This window comes from Lampetra planeri, chromosome 32 (assembly GCF_965212315.1).
Source record: "Lampetra planeri chromosome 32, kcLamPlan1.2.h2, whole genome shotgun sequence".
NCBI lineage: Eukaryota > Metazoa > Chordata > Hyperoartia > Petromyzontiformes > Petromyzontidae > Lampetra > Lampetra planeri.
This window is the reverse complement of record NC_136138.1, coordinates 10,200,471-10,220,682: the sequence shown is the minus strand read 5'-3', so window position 1 is coordinate 10,220,682 and position 20,212 is coordinate 10,200,471. Positions and strand designations below refer to the sequence as shown.

Sequence of the window (20,212 nt, the reverse complement as noted above, 5' to 3'; positions counted from 1 at the left end):
TGGCTACGCCGGGAGGATAAAAGGGGACCCCGAGCGAAGGGTCGGGGCTGTTGCTTGGAGTGGAATCCCATCGGGTTTTATGGAGTCTTCGTCAACGTCTTCACCGTCTCGGCGTTCTCTATTCAGGCAGTCTGCCAGCTGTCCTGACTGAGAGTTGTTATGCCTCCTCCCCTTGGTGTCTCTGAGTGCGTCACTACACGTGCATGCATCTATCTCTACCATGCAGATATTTTACTGTTGATGCCCCCCCCTCACACACAATAAAATAGAACATTTACATTTACGCAACTAGTTTATTTAGGAAATTCTCAACGAGCGCTCGAGTCAAACGCTCTTTCAGGGGAGGGTCCTGCCCTGGGCATGTTTGGCTCGTTCCATTTTGAACAATGTTTTGCACGAACGAAGAAACCCCACAGAGTATACCAGGAGAAGGCCTCAATTTGTAATATCGATCACAGGTTGAGTTTATGGACGATCCAGCGAATCCCCCAGTTTAGCTGAGAAGCAGCTGGGCAGGTCCCTGGGAGCTTGTCAGATGTTGTTGTACGAGCCGTTCATAGAGAGAGAAAGGAGATCCGATGTCAAAGGTGATGCAGAGGCGTAGCTAGGGGGGGGGCAGGGGGGTACATATGTCTCCGGGCGCCAAGGTAAAGGGGCGCCAAAATGAGGCTTACAACGTTACATTATAACTTATTGCGGCGGGCGCGGCAGCCTGAAACTACTGCACAAAACTACACCTCAACCTAAAAGTTTATATATCTCGCCACACACAGCCTACATGTCATGTAATTACATTTTGGTATGTGGTTAAACGGGGGAGGAGGGGGGCGCCAATTTTATAGTTCGTCCCCGGGCGCAAAATATCCTAGCTACGCCACTGAGGTGATGGGCACAGTCCTAGCTGTCAACCCATACGATTAATTATTGTACAGGGAAATTGAGTTTTCAGGTCCATGCGGCGTACAGCCGTTTCAATACGGGCAAAATTGTGTCTTTGTGTTTTTCTCCCTTGTGATGATGGGGATTTGTAGGGTGAACATTGAGATTTATCAGAGGCACGGGGTGACCAATGAGGTCTGTAATAAGATAGGGCATTGATACGGCGTTGACAACCATGCAGCACAGTTGAAAACGATTCTGTACAAACAAGACGGTAAAAAACATCCAATAGACTTGGAATTGTGGAGCCTAAACCGTATTGGTATATTAACACTTTTTTTTATTTTTGAGCTCTGCTGCAAGGCCGTAATTATAATATCATATTCAAATATGCTCAAAATGCCCCCCCCCCCCCCCCCCCCCAATATATCGCTATAAAATAGATTTCTGTTTATATGATTGTGGTTTTGGTTGTACTTTATTAATCTCTAATCTCTGCCATTACATACAATGAAACAAGAAAAAAACAGCAATGTAATACAATACACTTAGACATTATTGTAGAAAATAAATAAAAAGTCCATCCTGTGTGTTAGTGAATTTTTTAAATATTTTAGGCATGAAATTCGTTTTCAAATTTAGATTTTTTTTTCTGGGGCGGCACCTCCAGACCCTCTGGAAGATTCGGTCCCCCCCCCCCCCCCAATGTTGACTCCATGGCTACGGCCTTGCTGTGCTGTGAAGAAGTGTTATTGCCCGAAACGTCGCCTGTTATCTTTTTTTAAGGTACACGTCATTGACAAACGCTTATTGTTGCGTCACTAAATTAATTGTACGTCATGACGTCACCGCGTGTTAACCGTGCTTTAGACGTAACTAACCTGCGTCGAACGTCATGGCGTCATGACGTCTGGTCACGTTGGAAACGGGCATAAATCTGTACGTCATGACGTCACATCAAGGGTTACATTTTTAAAGGGGTGGGGGGGAATGCGCCGTGACGACATCGCGCTGTTGGAACGTTACGTCGTGACGTCAAAATGCGTCATGACGTCTGGTCACATTGGAAACGGGTCTAAATCCGTACGTCATGACGTCACATCAAGGGTTAACATTTTTAAGGGGTGGGGGGGAATGCGCCGTGACGACATCACGCTGTTGGAACGTTACGTCGTGACGTCACGCGACATTTTTAACACGTTTAAAAAGTGCGTCGTGACGTCACGCCGGCATTGCTTCCCCGCGTCGCGTGCTCGGCGCGTCCGTCGTTACGGTGCCTCTCGGGGCCTCCGCCTCCAACCTCCTTCGCAAGGCGCCACCGCTCCCGCCAAAGGCGGCAAACTCACCCCGGGTGAGCGCACACATCGACACTCTCCACAAGCTGCGATCGATCGTCCGCCGATCGCCTCAGCAAAGTTGGAGCCACGCGCGATCAGAGCAAACGAGATCCGCGACATCGAGTTTCGATTTAAAGCTTTCGGGACTGCAGGGATTCATGTTATTGGTTCTTTCGGTAAAGTCACGTAGAAGGGAAATAATAAAATAATGTTTCCCCTCTATGTATTACTTTGTTATTTCCCTTCTATGTGACTTAACCGAAAGAACCAAGAAGATAAATCCTCGACCTCGTTGACTCTTTTCATTTCGTGAGGCGAGTTCGCGGCTTGTGGAGCGATTGAGCCGCCACCACCACCACGTCCGATTCGATGTTTTACTCTATCACGATTCGATTCGACTCCATCGATTATTTTGTTTAAACTCGCTTCCCATTTGGTGTTATCGATCTCGTTTTGGGATTTTTTTTAAACGTATCGTTCTCTCTCTCTCTCGCTGATTTGTGGAACTATCATAAACGCTGTTAACATTTGCATTGATCTCGACTTAAGTATAGATTCTGCGACCGGCACGACACGCGCGCGGAATCGATCCACACCCGACTCTCGATTCGCGGCGGTTGGATTTAAATGGGCGGAAGTTTGTGGTCGCCGCATTGTTTATCTTTATTTATCATTGTTTATCATTGTTTATATTTGCTTATCATTCTTTATCTTTATTTATCATTGTTTATCATTATTTATCATTGTTTAGATTTGCTTATCATTATTTATCTTTATTTATCATTGTTTATCATTATTTATCATTGTTTATCTTTATTTATCATTATTTATCATTGTTTATTATTGTTTATCTTTATTTATGATTGTTTATCTTTATTTATCATTGTTTATCATTATTTATCTTTATTTATCATTGTTTATCTTTATTTATCATTGTTTCTCTTTATTTTTCATTGCTTATCATTGTTTTTCATTGTTCATCAACCAAATGTCGTGTTTTGTGAACATTGATCACGAGCTACGGTTGTCCATAGGTCCCGCTCGTTGAGTTATTGCTTTAAGTGTAGCGAGGCGTCTGGATGAAGGCCTTCCCTCACGCCACCGACGTTTGACCATACTTCACCACACTGGTATTAACTTTATACTGTTGCTTTGTATGTAATATTTGTAGTCGAGGGTGTCCTTATCGTGCTTTTGTTTTCAACCTAAACGGCTGAGGCTCACCAACAACCACGATCTATTGTCAATTTGGTTTGGTTTATGTTTTCATTGATTGGCTGTGTCGGGTGGAGGAGGGTGTACCGACATACATTTTACGAGAGCGATCCGACAAAAAACACAACAAAATTACGAGTCAATCCACAAAGGCCTCCCCACGCCTTCGCCACCTGTTGCAATGCAACACTCCATGTAGTTCCTTGGGTATGAGCTGATTTCATCACTCCATCTCCACGGTGTGAAGCTCGCCTTTTCGAGACTTGACAACTAAAGTGGCTCCCGGCACGTTGAACGAAACGTCGGAACATCGGTACCCGAACAACACGCAGCAAACCCCCTAATAAAACACGCATTGTTTCTTCGTTTCAGTTTCAAGAGCGAAGGGGGAGAAAACAAAAAAAAACGTCCGCCTGACGTCCGCAACTCTCCGGCATGGAGTCGTCGCTGCCCACGGAGCTGCCTGGAGCCGGAGTCGACTTCGTGCCGCGTGCGACGCCGCTGAGGTCGGCCGAGCTGCTGGGCCTCGGCGCGTCCTCACTGCTGTGCCCCGAGACGGAGATGCAGAAGATGCTGATGGACGAGCGCATGCGCTGCGAGCACCACAAGACCAACTACCGGACGCTCAAGGAGGAGCACACGAGGTGAAGAGAGCAGGAGGAGGAGGCTAATCGGCCTGGGCTTGTGTGGGGGCGTCGTTAAGTCGCGATTCTCCGTTATGGTGGATTAGCCGAGCGGTGGTGGCAGATGTGCACGCCCGTAATCCAGCAACCGGAGGAGGCAGTGAGGGTTGGTGGGTCGCACCAATGTCTCGATGTTGAACTGCTTTCTCGCTGTGCGTAGCCAACCATGTTAATCGGGGAGAGGGTTGCAGGAGGCACGGGGACGGGAGACACGGGGGCGGGAGACACGGGGACGGGAGACACGGGGACGGGAGACACGGGGAGGGGAGATACGGGGGACGGGAGACACGGGGGCGGGAGACACGGGGGCGGGAGGCACGGGGATGTAAAACTTCTCGTTAAAATGCTCCGACGGTGATTTTTTAGCTCCACTGTGTTTTTGTTATCTCTTTCTACGTTTTGGCCACGCTCAATTGAGCATAAAGATACCATGGCTTCATAAAGCCCCATTTAAATTAACCCTCTGCGCGGGTGTGCATCCACGATGCATGCTGGGCGATACGCGTGATGACGAAGGGGTGCTGATGTCGATCTCTTCTTGTGCGCGCACAGGCTCCAGGATGAGAGCCTGCGGACTCAGGCTGAGCTCAAGCGAGTTGTGACCGACATGCAGAGCTTGCAGGAGCGCTTCCAGCTCATGGTCACCGAGCTGCGCGGGGAGCTTTTGGACAAGACCCGGGAGATAGAGGAGCTGCGCAGCCAGGTTTAACTCCCAACTACGACTACTGCTATCGCACTGGACTGACAACGAACGGTCGTGTAGCACCTTCTGCCCCAGCTGGTCGCGAGCAGTAGCAGTCCATTTCTCCAGAGCAGAAAGCCCCGATCAGTCTCGGCCTGGCATGGTCAGGTGTGACGAGGCCGGCCAGCTGTACGCTTCCAATCATGATAATGGCAGTCCCATGGAAGGAACACAATCAAATTTATGTCAACAGAGACAAGAAAGCCTGTGCCTGTTTAGCGACACTTACACATGTGTGATGCAAAAATATATATTCTTTGGCCATGCTGCATTCCCTACGCTACTTCCTCACCCCCGTCTATGTTGGTGTTGGTGTCATAGGTGCCGACCCCACAGAGGCTGGAGCTGCTAAAAGCTCAGATACAGCAGGAGCTGGAGTTGCCCATGAGAGAAAGACTTCGTCGGCAGGAGGAGGTGAGGTGCTGGGGTTAAGGGACCACGACATCACCTGGTATACAGGAGGTCGGGGATGCGATCCTGAGCCTGTATATTTGGAGTTTGCATGTTCTCCCCGTGGTCGCGTGGATTTTTCTCCTGGTCTTCCGGTTTATCCCTCCCCATTTAGAATCGACACGCTTTTAGAGTATCTGGCTGCTATAAATCTCCACGTGATAAGCCACTTCGTTGAGCTATCATTTGTGGCCAGGTCACTTCTGAAATCTAGTTGTATAGCTGTGGGCCTTACCTGGTAAAATAGAACATGTTTTTTTGCATCTTTGACATGAGGTTGAGAGCTCAGTCCCTTGCTTATGTCTAATGCAGAGCACAGTGCTGGTAGCTGATTGTGACGTGAAGACTCTTTGCCTTTGCTGTCACTAGTTAGGATATCGGTATTTCTCTTCTCTACTACACGAATAAGGTGTTCCCATGCTGGTGACAGTGTTTAATTGGAATTGGTCTCCTGCTTTGATGTAATTAATTTACAATCCTTTTGTCAATCTACTGCTGGATGACAGCCTTCACACGCCGGGTTGGCCGTGGGACTTGTTGTAACATACTTTGCTGCTCTGCTCGGTGCGCGTTGAAGAAGAAAGTGCTCGGTCAGTTTGGGTTTAAATATCACTTGCAGTTCGCGTGCTAACAGTGTCCTGGTATTGAGCGTAGGTGTTGGGATTTGGCGCAGTGCGCTTACCACTGTGCCACCACTTCACCCCTTTGATGTAATTGTATTAGGTATAGGAGGACAGAGGAAAGTGGAATCAATTGATAAGACGTGCAGTGGTGATGATGATGACACAGCTTTGTGATGGCGTAGCAATGCCCCGCGTGTCCCACTCGTGCCGTGGTTGTGTAATGTGGGATGTACGCAGGAGGCCGAGCGCTACCGCGGCGAGTTTAACAAGCTTCGCTACGAGCAGACTGTGCTCAAGTCGGAGTTCGAGCACCAACGGGCTGAGCATGGCCGAGTGCTCGAGGAAACGTTGCTCAAACACCAAGCACAGGTTTACAAGGCCACCAACTGCACAACTAAATACCAAAAATGATGTAAACATCACTCTCCATATCATACCTTCCACTAACTTTGTAACTAACTGCTACCAATTATATAGCTACCACCAACAACTACATAGCTACTACTGACCACATTACCACCATCAGCTACATAACTACCTCTGCAAACTACCATCACCAACTACTGCATAACTACCACCAAAAACATAACTACTGCTACCAAATACATAACTACCACCAAGCAATATGATAAGTCATAGAACCACAACATGTCAGTGACTCTGCTGTAGATTAAAGTTGTACCCATCTATAATGCTGTCCCATATATGACTACTGTTTAATTATGAGACATCACTTCATAGCATGGCGGTTGAAGATTATAGTTAGTGTTAAACCACAATACTGCAAAGTTATTTTGTTCTGCTCATGGTATTTATGTCAATGGTATGAGATTGGGGTGCAAAAAGGGCAATTTTCATCAGTCTTCACACAAAGAAGGCCCCACAATGGGCCTGCCTTTAGTCATTAATCAATATGGTGGCTCTGCGTGGCATTCTGGGCAGCCCTGATGATCATAATGATGATCATAATTCGTCCATACGGGCAGGCCACTTTTGCAAACGAGATTATCCTGGTCTCTTGAGTTCTCACATGGTCAAACAACAATCTTGAAACTTGATGATGATGATTGACAGAGTGGATGACGATACTGAAAATATACCCCCTTAGTTCAATAGTAAAACATGATAACGCTCACGCCACCCATCCTAAACACAAACCGCCATCTCTCTTGTGTATGTATGTTGAACTTCTCTTGCACCGTACATAGCCAACCGCGCTAATCAGAGGTCCGTGTCTTGTCGTGTGTGGGGTGGTGGTCGGGGGGCGGTTGGGGGGGGTGACGCCTGCAGCTTTCGGAGCTGGAGAAGGAGAAGGAGGCTCTGCAGTCGCGTCTGTCGGGCGGGGAGGCGGCAGCGGAGGCCCGTCGTGCCGAGGCGCTCCTGCGGGAGCGGGCGCAGCTGTTGCAACGCGTGCGGGGGCTGCAGACGGAGCTGGAAGAGCTGCAGGCCCAGCGCGGCAACTCGGGCCTGCAGGCTGACAACGTGCAGCGTATGCAGTCGCGGCAGATTGCGGAGTCCCAGGCCAACGTGCGCGCACTCGAGGTGACATCTTCGCTCGCTCGCGCTCGCTCACCGCGATGCGTCGATTTGAGATGGAAATTGATGCTTAAGGCCCAGATATGCCAAGCAGATTTTTTTTTTTAATGCTCACTTTACAGAGAACGTTATTATATTAATCTGTTTATTTGTTTAGCTTTATACCAATTGAAATGTGTCGTAACGACTGAAATTGAAATCCCACTGCGTGTCCCGTATTTATTTTTCACAAATGTCAACCATTTTAGCATATTTCGTCAAAAGGTGTACTGTTTTGGTCAAACTTCTCAAGCAGCACCCTCATGAAAAAAAGATTGGCCCTCAGTGTGTGTGTATGTTGAACTTCTTTCGCAGACCATACGTAGCCAACCATGCTCATGAGAGGTGCAGGGGGAGGACGGAAATCTAAACACAAAAAGCAGCTCTAAAGAAACGAATAAAGCAATCCTCCGTTCATCATTCCTGCGGAAAACGAAGGACTTAATAACGCGACTGATATTTGGTGTTGTTACTCCGTGCTGTAAAACAATTTCACGCCTGTACTTGACCCCACCGCGCCCTCCGCTGTGTGCGTGCGTGTGTCGTGTGCCCCTGTGCAGGCTGAGGGGCAGTCTCTCAAGCTTCAGGTGGAGCGGCTGGAGGAGGAGCTGCGCCTCTCCCAGGAGCAGTGCCTGCAGCTGTCGAAGAAACAGAACCGTGCCGAGCGGGAAGCCTCCTCCCTCAACAACAAGGTGCCTCAGCCCTTCCGCAGAGCGCCGGCACTATTATAGATTATAAATGGTACCTTTTTTGCCAGTATCAAAGTATGAAAAAATAAGAATAGGTTTTATAATTTTATTAATAGGTTTTATTATTTCCCTTCTACGTGACTTTACCGAAAGAACCAATAATATGAATCTCTGCAGTCACGAAAAGCTTTAAATCAAAATTTTAAGTTGTTAACATGTTCAAACACCAAATAGAAACCTTTTTAAGGAATCAAGTTCGCATTAACTACATGTACTTGTGGTGAACATGCAAACAAACATGCTCTGATAATATATGGCATTGTCTTTGAAACTGATTGGTCTACACCAGAGACGGCCTTCTTTAGGGCCGAGTCTCACTACCAGTGTCAGACCACTGAATGACAAAAGGCAAACAGTACAATGACAATTTTAAAAAAGGTCCCATTTTGTAGCTGCTCACCCCGAGCTATAAATGCTCTGCCTTGTGTGGGTTGTTGTATATGCTGTCACGTTTGTACAGTTTTGTTCGCTCACAGCTTGAAATATAACAACGCAATTGGTGTATTACCGGCACAGTTTGTAAATAATTGATTCTCATGCACGATCCAACGCATGTATCTTGCCTGGAGCGTAAAATTCTGTTGTAATCGGCTGAATCGATGCGTCATCGGTGCCCAGCAGACGATTGGGATGAACTAATCCGAGTGCCGCTGCTCGTGTCGTCGCTTGTGCAGCTGGAAGAGATGAAGCACGCGCACAAGTTGGAGATGACGAACCTGCGAGTGGATGCCGGGCGCGCGCGCGCCGAGCTTGAGCGGGAGCGCGACGGCGCTCGGGGGCAGCTGGACCGTACGCGCCACGCTCCTGCCAACGTCTCCCTCCCCCCTACCCCATCCCCCCTACCCCATCCCCCCCACCCCTACAGGTTTCCGCTGTGCTCCACGTGAGGTCTCCCGATGCTTGCGTGATGTCCCGTTGCCCTCGTGCGTGTGTCTAGTTGCCCAGGGTGACTTGGAGGCGGCGCGAGAGGGCCTTGAGCGGCAGGCTGCGGCACTGGCCGAGAAGGAGCAGGAGATGATGCGGCGGGTACAGGCGGCGCGCAGCGAGGGCTTCCAGAAACTCTCTGTGGCGCAGGAGCAAGTGTACGGACGAATCAGTCATAAATTCCCATCCCAAATACGCAATTATAGGTTCTTGTGCACGTGCTTATTTAATTTCCTTCAACGATGTAAGTGGTCAGACAGCTTTTGAGGTTTCTAGTTACAACGTACCTCACAATCAATTTTGTAATTCACACGGCCATTCATCACTCCGAGATGTAACAAACAGCGTAACACCACAACGGGCCCTGCCATAGGATAATGACTTATCGGCTGAGTATTGATCGGTCTTCACGTGTTTTTGTCGGTTTTGGCTGCTGCTGCTGCTGCAGGGTGGAGACGGAGGCACAGGTGGCGGAGCTGGAGCGCGTGGCAGTGGAGCGCGAAGCATCGTGGCAGTCGGAGCGCGAGCTCCTGGAGGAGACGGCGCGGGTGGCGCGCACCGCCGAGGAGGGGCTGCGACGGGATGGCGCCGCGCTCAAGTAAGCCGCACCGCATGCAGGTGGCTGGGCTGCTCGGAGTTCGGAGAGCTGAGCCCCGGCACCGCCGAGATCCTGGTTTTGAATCCACGTCTTTGAAAAAAGCTAAATTGAAAACTAATTTCGTTGAAACTTCTTTTTGTGTTTAGTTTGTTGTCCTTCCCCCCCCCCCGCACCTTAGTGGGCTTTGCCTGGTAAGGTAGTAATTAGTTTAGTTTTATTTTATATATTTTAAAGTGATTTGTTTACCTTTCCTATACTTTGCACTCCTACTGGACATCTGTGGAAAAATAACTTTATAGCTCATCGTATTCCTCCAGTATGGATAAATATTCTGATTCTATTCTGGCTACGTACGGTGTGAAAGAAGTTCAACATACATACGATTCAGTCACATGCATTTAAACTGCGTTCTCAAGTATACATAGTTGATGCTTTGAGACCATTCTACAATGGATCTTTTGTTTGTATTTTGTTACGTACTTAACAAGGCTGTATTCCAGCTGAGAAATACAAATATCAGTTTCACTTTCATGTAACGGAGATAAAAAATTGTCGCGCGTGGCGGTCACCCATTCGAGCACTATCCGGGCTCAACCTCCCGCTTGGCTTCCCAGGTATGACGAGAGCGGGTGCATGCCAGGTGATTTGGCCATAGGCAAGAGACGACAGCTGTGTTGCAACACCGGGGATGGCTCTGCAATGATGTGATTACACAGGGCCAAGGTGCAACAGCTGACGGCCAAGCTGGAGGCGATGCAAAAGGAACAGCAACAAACTGCAGATCTACAGCAGGTCAGTATACAACATCTAATTCACAATTAGAAGAGATATTACAAAATATTTTCAGACATTTATAATTCCGAATGCTGGATTAAGGCCTCCTTACCCCTTGTCATTCATGGGAGTTTTTTTTTACCATACTTCATCACACTTTGTTGGTGGCAGAGCGGGGACCCCCAGGGCCATCGGCTTAGCCTGGGAATTGAACTCCCGTCGCTGGGTTCATAGTGTAGTGTGCTAATGACCTCTGAACCACAGCTCCCCAATGAGAAGAGATTATGTATTTTGCATATAATATAACCGATGTATTGTTTGTGTATATGTATATCTCAGGTTTATGGATATGTGCACCATCTGTACAGAAACATGTTGAGTGTTTCAAACCAAGTATACAGTCAAACATAATTAATAGTCTAACTTTAATGTTATCGGTCCTTTGACATTGACTGTCCAATAAAAAAAAATCCAGATCAATATTTAATATCTGTATGGATTTTTACATTCTGAATTTAAATACAAGACTTCTTTGAACACAGCAGACTTTACATGTTATCAGATGGGCCTTTTCTGCCTGGTAGATTGCATATTTGATGAATCCTTTCACTACCAGGTGGAAATGTCCCACCTGCATGTAAATATTACTCGGTGTGTTTATTCATGATTGCAGTACTCTGTATGTGTGCACATTAATGTCTTATTAAATCCTTTATATTAAGTTCACTTGCTTGCTTGCGCGCTTACCACCGTGCAAATCTTCCGGTCGTTTTTTAACCCACTTCCCGTGATCCAATCGAGCTGACATTTTGCACACAGACTCGTTGTGCGTGACAATTTATTTTCGTGAAAATTTTTTTTCCAAAATTTTCCACTTTTTAGGAGAAACAAAAAATGTCATATTTAATTTAAAATACCAATGTTATAAAAATGAAACTTTTACTCAAGAAAAACAGAAATGAATTATAAAATAAAACCGATGCCACGCATATAAAGGATTTATAGTGAAAAACTTTGTTTTTACGGGTTAATTTTTTAAATATAACATAAGTGACGAGTGATATGCGAACATTCTGGGCCTCGGATTGACCCAACCTTAAATGACGAGTTACCTGGGTGGGATCTGTAAACATCAGCACCGGGGAGACAGGTAGTGCTGGCCACACCACCCCCTCGTGTGCTGTACCTGCCTTCATAGGTGCTCGCTAACAGCACCCGACCCAACAGTCTGTGTGGTTGTATGCGGGCTGTCTTTTGGGTACGGTTGGGTGTGCAATTGTCTTTGTCGTGCATCTCTAGGAAGTGGAGGGTCTGCGTACGCGCGTCTCTCAGCTCGCCGTGTCCGAGCGCGAGCTGCAGGCGAGTGGCGCCCGTCTGCGCGAGGTGGCCGAGCGGCACCGCGAGGATGCTCGGCGGGCCCAGGACGAGGCGGAGAGGGTGCAGGGTCAGGCGCAGAGGTAAAGGGTGGGGGAGACCGATGAGAGGTGGCGCTAATGAATTGCAGACGCCGAGGACGGGCAGGTGCAACCACTGGTTCTTCATGTGTGGCGTTACATTTGATGTTTTATTACTTTATTATAAAATTGTGATTCTCTCGTTGAAAACGTTTTGAAAGTGGGAAATTTTGGGGCTGAAACATAACTCAGCTTTTAACATGGGTGAGTCAATGGGAAAAACCCATGATCATTTAACAAATTTCACTTGAGCGATTTTTGCACAACCTTTCTCGTTAAGCCCGACACCTGTATTGAATCTGCTTGTGTGCAGGGTATATGGATGGTGAGATGGTAATGGCCTATGCAGGCCTGCAGAAGTGGATTAATTGTAGCTGATGACCAAATTCTTCATGTTTTCTTCCATCTCTTCTAGTTACTTGCCCAATATTTCCCCCCCCCCTCATTAATAAGCCATGTGGGTTGCCTACTCGCTGATCAACGAAGAAACCCATTACTCCACTCATCTGATGGAGACTGTCAGTGCTCGTTGACCATTTTTGATCCAGCTGTGGTTTAACCGAGTGCGTGGATGAATGCCAGGTCCTTGGAAGAGGAGCGGCTGGATTGGCTCCAGGAGAAACACAAGCTCGATGCCAAGCTGTGTCGTGCAAAGGAGAAGCTGAATCGTATTGTATTGGCGCACAAGAAGGTACCAATCCCACAAATGCTCACATTCACAGGCATGCTTGTTTTTTTTAATAAAACAAATGTGGAAGACTAATATAAAAAAAAGTTTTAAAGGGATGGAAAGTTGTATCGCCAACTTCCATGTCAGGCCCAGCTTCCATTCTTTTTTTTAACTCACCCAGTTCATATACAATTTGTATCACACTTTATTAGCACGTGGAAAATGTCTGGAAGGACCCACATGTTAGATCTAATTTGTAATGTGGGAATCCTGCACATCTAACAGGATGAATGAAACATGAGATAATTCAGGTCTCATTATTAATAACAGAATAAAATATTGACCCCGATCTGCTCTTGAGCCACACAAGCTGGTGGAAATTGGATTTCAGAAAATATGTCACAAGCAGTGCATTGTGATTTTGCAATTAATGCTAAGACTAAAATAACGTAATTGGTAAAACGTTTAAGCAGTTCTTAGTCGGAATAATGTCAGAATCAGTCCCAAGAGCCAGTGGGTTGCAGTTAAAGGAAGACTGAACCCAAAACAGCTCTTCTCATAGCTACAGTCCTAGGCTGTCTCGACTTGTCATGAGTTTATACTTTGTGTAGGAGGGAAAAAAAAGACCTTTAAATTGGCCCAGTGAGGTCACATTTAGGACAACTGCTATACTTATTTAAACTGGCACTCCATTGAAGGACCAGATCTCAAATGGCCTCTAATAGCTTACAACCCTTTGCCAATCTATTGCAAGATGAAACACCTCCCCCACACCCTGTTGGTGATGGGAGTTATTTTGTTTACATACTTCACCACGCTTATCAGTGTGAATTGATGCTTATGTTGCCGTACTTTAGAGAAAGCAGCTGGCCGAGAAGCAGCAGAAGGTGGTGGTGGACGAACTGCGGCTTCTGGAGGCAACAAAGGAGCAGCTGGAGGCGGAGAGGAATGCCATCAAGTGAGGACTTATTTTTTATACCAAGTAGTTTGACGAAATTGAATTTAGACATGACGCCCATCACCTATGAAGTCAGTCATGGTGGGGGGGGGGGGGGGGCAGGGTTTGACCATACTTCACCATTCTGGAGCCCAGTACCAGTTCAGATATCACTTTCCATTGAGAGTGAATGTAGACAAAATACTTTTGTATTTCAATAACTATTTTGCATCAGTGAGCTCTGTTTATTAATGTTTGCATGTAGCTGCAATAGTGGTGATAATTGGCCTGTCAAGGCAATACATATAGGGTTAAGTAGTCAATGGACACAGAAAACATAAGTGTATGGAAATCCCAATACAAAACCAGTGCAAAACACAAAGCAGTGGAAACATTAAAAAACTGCAGATATTAGGATGCTCCAGTGCGTCTATACAAACTTTCAAACTCATGTCAGCTGTTACAATCTAAGTGGCAATTCCTTTTGCGCAAAATTGTAAGTCACTGCATTTTGCTAGCCACCGCCTCGTAAAGGCACCAATACCAATGGAATGTCAGCAACTGAAGTTGCCTCAATAGCAGCCCATGCACATTGCAGGCCGATTGGTAGCTCTGGTCCACGACCCGTGCACCAGCAGCTGACTGTGGCTGTCCCTGCAGGTCGGGAGCCCCCTTCGATGAGCACCGCCGGCTCCGTCGTAAGTTCAGGGACCTGCAGCGTCGGCACGAAGAGTTCCGGAGAATCCTGGTGCCCAGCGCCTCCCTCCCCCTGCCTGGGACGTCAGCAGTTGGTGCTGGAGTTGGGCTGTCCTGGTTGCCTCCCCACAGCACCTTCATCGACCTGCAGGTGTGCAAACCCACTAACACATTCTCCACCCCCCACCCTCTCCACTCCCCACCCCCTTCTCCACCCCCCCCCCCCCCCCCCCCACAGCTCCACTGAATCTCACTCTTGCCTCTCCCAAATCCACTCTCCCACTGCTCATCTTCTTCCCTCTCTCCACCCCTATGCATCACCCTTTTCTATCTCTCTGCCTCACATTCGCATGGAATACACATTCGGGGGGGGGGAGGGGACATGATATCCAGCATCCACTTACCAACACTGGGATGTGTATGGCATCAAGTGCCCTCACTTGGGGTCCTGCCAGGCAGCAAGCTTCCATTCCCACATCTTTTTTCAAATACAGCACAGTATGATATGAAGCATTGCGACACCGTGCGATATATGCGAATGACAGCTTTTCATGTTGTGAGCAGGAGGATCAGCACCAGAGGGAGTTGGTGCTGCTCAAACGGAGGGTGGAGGACATGGAGCAGACCCAGCGTCTGCAGCTGGAGGAGTTGGTGTCAGCAGCTGGGCCCCACTCGTAATGTTCTCTCCGTCACCAAGCCCTGCACAGCCTTTGGCATAGCCTCATTGTAGACCCTCATGGCCACTGGAAGAAGCAGCCATGCAGCTGTCAGCTTGACTGCACAGCAGCAGTGCCTTGTGTGGGGAGGAACGTTTGGTAGATATTAAACGGCTGTATCAGTACCAATGGCAGTGTAGGCTGTGGCAAATGGGATGCATCTCTGTGCAACTATTTTCATGTCCGAATCGGTGTGATGAAATGTATTGGTGTGATTTTTTTTTTAAGAGATTGGGCACGTGATAGTCTAGCATGCATGTACTTATCATGCCAAGGTAACTTGACTTCACTGGGTTAAAGTAGTGTTGGAACTTTGGGTACAATTGTGATACATTTCTTCCAATAAAAATGGGTATGCTATAGAAAGCTCATGGGCAGGCCACTTTTGGTGGAGGTAACATATGGGGAGCACCCCGTGTCTCTCAAGTCATCACGTTGGGATGCATACCCCCAGAGGGGCCTGTGTCTACAATAACAATCATAGACTAAACTGAGGGGGGGGGGGGGGATAGCCAAGATCCTGGAACCCAAGCAGGGTTGAGCCTCAATTAGTGCTTGGGATGTGAGACCCACCTGGGCAAATCGTTTAAGCAGTTCTTAGAATAATGTCAGAATCAGTCCCAAGAGCCATAGTGGGTTGCAGTTAAAGGAAGACTGAACCCAAAACAGCTCTTCTCATAGCTACAGTCCTAGGCAGTCTCGACTTGTCATGAGTTTATACTTTCGTTTGGGCTGTGGACATGGCCAGGAGATGACAGTACCCAACTGAATTCTAGAATCCATCTATGCTGGGCTTGTTAGTGTTATCCCCCTGGTTATGGGTGGTGTCTTTTACTGCAGGCACTCATTGTTCTCCCTACGAGGCCAACCGCTCAATAATGCAATTGGCTGAGCTGCCCTCATACTCTTTGGTTGTTTCGGTAAAGTCACGTAGGTAGGAATAAGTATAACCCGTAAAAACAAAGTTTTTCACTATAAATCCTTTATATGCGTGGCAGCGAACTTAATATAAAGGATTTAAAAATATATTCGCCTGTGGAGGACGTGGGGATCGATCTCGCGACCTTTGGCATGGGAAGCGAGGGCGCTACCAACTGCGCTACTCCGCCACGGCCTGTGGAGGGGTTACGCTCTGGGCTCTTACACTGTGACGTTCAGCCAAAGCCATGAATGAGTTCTATTTGAATATATGTAAAATAATTTTTTTTTGCCTAAAAAGTGTAAAATTTTGGGAATTTTTTTTCACGAACATTGTCTCGCACAGTCTGTGTGGAAAATGGCAGCTCGATTGGATCACGGGAAGTGGGTTAAAAAACGACCGAAAGATTTGCACGGTCGTAAGCAAGCAAGCAAGCACGCAAGCAAGCACGCAAACTTAATATAAAGGATTTAAAAATAATAGATCATGACCTTTCGATCGCAACACAAGCAATCGTCATCAGGTGGGACAACCACAGCAATGAAACTGCTGTGGTTGTCTCACCTGATGACGATTGCTTGTGTTGTGATCGAAAGGTCATGATCTATTGTTTTTTCTACCTACGTGACTTTACCGAAAGAACCAAAGAGTACGGATTCCTGCAGTCACGAAAGCTTCAAATCAAGATTGAGCTGCCCTCATTTAAGACATTCCTGAAAACTGAAACTTCCCTGGATAAATGCATTTGTTAAACCTTTGTAGTCTTCACTTATATCTGGCTTGAGGCTTGTACCTAGATAAAAAAATTCAAGGTAAAGGTTAAGCATCGCACAAACCGTTCCATCAAGGCTGAGGTATGTTCAATTTCAAGGCCCGATTGTCAAGTTATTTGTTGTGAAGCAGAGATTAACTTTAACAACTGGCTGTGTTGGTGAATTTGTTGGAAATCGTGATCCAGTTAATATTTTTCGTTGAGTCTTTTGCAAGTCTAAAGCACATCAATTACGGCAGAGAAGCCACAATGGAACCTATTACAAACGGAACAGTACGCTTACAAAAGCCACAAACCTTTTTTGAAACACTTTATTTTGTAAATTAAATCTTAAGATGTTCTACAAATCATAACGTCAGTTAAGTGTATGGGCATACAAATGCTACGTTTTTTATTATACATGTGTACATACAATAAAGAATTTTATATTACAAGACATTTCTCAAACGTTTATGGATAGTCTTATTATTTAAAATATACCGTTCCAAAAAGTGAGTTCTTGCTATTTTTTTTACACAACACAATTTGAGTGAGCCCGCTTACGCACTCGCAGACCAATGAAAGTTGTAACCACCTACAAGTTGCTTTTATTGTTTGTAGGGATATTGGAATGGGAAATCACTCGAGCAGTGTGAATATGGATAAGCAGGGTAAATCTGGCCTGCAGCAAAATAAGTAAATAGCCCTGGGCTCACCAATTTGATCAAGACCTTTAACAAATTATTGGTAGCTCATCAGAAGACAGAATATTTAAACTATGAAAAACTAAGCAACCCACTACATGTCATGTAATGATGCATCGATTAAATGTATTCTTAGGACATTCACTCGTTTGTATAAGAATTGATTAAAGATTCGTGCAAATTACATTCTGTTACACTTAACTGCATAAACGAGACGGGAAAGAAAAGACATGCTAAAAAAGGTAGGCAATCCGTGACAAATTGCTGGGGGGCTAATTGTGAACAGTTAATTTAATACAAGGCTCACATGTTCACGGCTGAGTAGAGCATTTGTGTGTATGAGCAAAAAGGTGAAACCGTGTGTGCTGGAAATGCCACTTCGTTCTTCAGTCTGGTTCTTTCCCCCCCCACCCATCCGAGGGGTTGCAACTCAATAATGCAATTAGACAACCGAGTGAATACACTTGTTGTTACTGCAAAAGAGGCTGATGATGGGTAGAAGTCCACAAACTTGATCACACAAGGATAGCTCTCTATTTTATACGGGATAATTATAAGTATGCACGGTATTTACAATACGAGTTTTAACATATGGGGGGCCAAAACAATGTTTATTTTTTGGTGGCACGGTGGTTCGCACACCGCACTATAAACTCGGCAACCGGAGTTAAATTCCCAGCTATGGCTAACATCAGTGGCAAAGTGATACCGAGACGTGTGCTAAGGCCACCCCCCTCCCTTCAACCCACACTCTTTATAGCGTGAAGTACAATAAATCAACCCCCAAGTCGCCATTGCCCTTAGTTTCGGCATTCAACAATACACCTGCACAAGTTGGTTTCATCGTTGCATCTCGGTGGTTATCCTTAGACGTGTACCCTCATCCTCTTTGCTCTACTACCTTCTGCAAACACGACACCCCTCCCCCTGTTAGTCCAGGGTGCAGAGCAACTAGGTCTAACTAAGCAAGCAAAACGCTGGTTCTAACGATTCAGTTAAATGGCAGAGTGAATTATTCGAGACCCCATTAATTTCAAGCGGTCATCACATAATTAACTTTTTTTGGCCACAAAGAAATTGGAACCACTGAAGTTATGCCACCTGAGGTGATACCCCCAACAGGTGAGAGATCGGGTCTGGGCTCATGGACTTCGTAAGGTGGGTGGGGGGGGGTCATGCAATGGAGCCAGATGAGATGCTGCGAGAGATACCTGGGGGCATCTCAGCTCCTCGTTGGGACGCATCACTTCCCCTTTCCTGGAGCCAGTCCCAAGCGTTTTTTTAGGTTTGGCTTTCCATCTGCTGCGTCGGTCTAGTAAATGGACACCACCACAACATGAACATTTCTTAAAAACACGTTAAAGCAAATATAATTCACACAGGCCACATTGCTACGTACAGAAACAATATATGCATGAATATAAGTGTTAATTAAAATGCAATCATTTGGAATTTACTAATTTCATTTTATATAGCGCCATTCATGTTAACTGCATCCCATTTAAATTGATTATGGCCTCACCATGCTACGTTGCTGTTTGGCCGTACTTCATGCTGGTCAGTTCGTGAAGAAATGGGGCCAGGACCGGTGAAGATATCAACTGTCTGCCAGCATTAGCCATGGCCAGGAATCGTTCTCGGGTTGCCAGGTTCATAGGACACTGCGCTCACCACTGCTCCCCCTAAAACATATTTAGTCATTCTAGATTTGAAGCTTTCGTGACTGCAATGATTCATATTCTTAGGTTTTTTCGGTAAAGTCACATAGGTAAAAAAATTTAAATTAATAAAAATAAAATATAAATCACGACGTTCACTTGATACAGCTATTGTGCTGTGACGGTTCCACCTGAAGATGGAAGCATGTGTTGCCTCCGAAACGTCGTGATTTTTATTTTATTTGTATTTTACTTTTATTAATTTTAATTTTTTACCTACGTGACTTTACCGAGAAAACCTAAGAATACATATTTAGTCACTTAATCCAGATCGTGCTATTTTTTTTTCTATCCCATGCATCAAATTACCTTGAGGGTTTCACCGTCGGTGATTGTTGCCAAGGCCTTTGATCTCTGTCTCAGCGTGGGCTTGGGGCCAGGGCTCGGGGAGAGGGCCTTGGCCGACGTTTGGGGCCCCTGGGACCTCAGAGATCGCTGCCGTCTCTGGGGAGTCTTCTTCTCGGTCCCAGCAGCAGCAGCTGCTTCCGGCTGACACAGGAAACAAGTGGGCGCCACGGTGGTGAGATGTTAACTACCTCGCCTGGTATACAGGTGGTCGTGGCTTCAAACCCGACGCCTGTATATTTGGAGTTTGCGTCTCTCCCCCCGCTACATTTAGAAACATACGTTTGGCGTATTTGGCTTCTATAAATGTCCACGTGATACTCCACTTCTAGTTGGGCTATCATTTGTGGCCAGGTCGCTTCTGAAATTGAGCTATATAGCAGAGTGGACCTTACCTAGTAAAATAAATAGTTTAGAGTTTATTTTAAGCGCGGCACAGGCGCTTAAGGTTTAAAACGTGTGGGCAAGCGTTTATGCAGAGGGGGCAAGAGTTTAAGACACAGCAATGTCAATAGGTTTAACACAGGAGCAAAACTAAGGTTTAAACAGAACTCGCATCGAATGCACAAGTTAATCGACAGAGCTTCTTGGGGATGTTGCCACCACTCGCAGACAGCTTCCCTGTTATCCCTCCGATGGTTCAGTTAATAACGAATGTCAAATGCACAGATAATCGAGAACACAGTCGATATGGAGGAGCGTGGATTGCGGGGAATGGGATAAAGATTTCCACCGGTCAAGCCGTAGCACCGC

At 46.4% G+C, this 20,212-nt stretch overlaps 2 protein-coding genes across 2 annotated transcripts in view; one reads left to right on the top strand and one right to left on the bottom strand.

Annotated features, from left to right (window-relative positions):
• Positions 1-2,099: 2,099 nt before the first annotated feature.
• CEP83 (centrosomal protein 83) lies at positions 2,100-17,147 on the top strand. Its single transcript, XM_078609741.1, has 16 exons — positions 2,100-2,230; positions 3,804-4,075; positions 4,667-4,817; positions 5,178-5,270; positions 6,167-6,298; positions 7,220-7,471; positions 8,065-8,196; positions 8,928-9,042; positions 9,191-9,335; positions 9,626-9,775; positions 10,492-10,567; positions 11,849-12,006; positions 12,586-12,694; positions 13,531-13,631; positions 14,271-14,457; positions 14,871-17,147. Exons 2-16 carry the CDS (start codon positions 3,867-3,869, stop codon positions 14,982-14,984), a joined length of 2,124 nt encoding a protein of 707 aa, XP_078465867.1. The 5' UTR covers positions 2,100-2,230; positions 3,804-3,866; the 3' UTR covers positions 14,985-17,147.
• Positions 17,007-20,212, bottom strand: part of LOC144729443 (uncharacterized) — a 16,754-nt gene continuing 13,548 nt past the window's right edge. The window contains exons 14-15 of the mRNA XM_078609740.1: positions 19,424-19,603; positions 17,007-18,708 (exon numbers count right to left, since the gene is read on the bottom strand). Coding sequence (XP_078465866.1) covers positions 18,640-18,708; positions 19,424-19,603 — 249 coding nt within the window. The 3' untranslated portion in view covers positions 17,007-18,639. The remainder of the gene's footprint in view (positions 18,709-19,423; positions 19,604-20,212) is intronic.

Bases quoted from the DNA above. Each gene is read 5' to 3' on its own strand.
- CEP83 (XM_078609741.1), top strand. From the start codon at position 3,867: ATGGAGTCGTCGCTGCCCACGGAGCTGCCTGGAGCCGGAGTCGACTTC. The intron at 4,076-4,666 runs GTGAAGAGAGCA...GTGCGCGCACAG, and splicing joins CTCAAGGAGGAGCACACGAG to GCTCCAGGATGAGAGCCTGC. The intron at 7,472-8,064 runs GTGACATCTTCG...GCCCCTGTGCAG, and splicing joins CCAACGTGCGCGCACTCGAG to GCTGAGGGGCAGTCTCTCAA.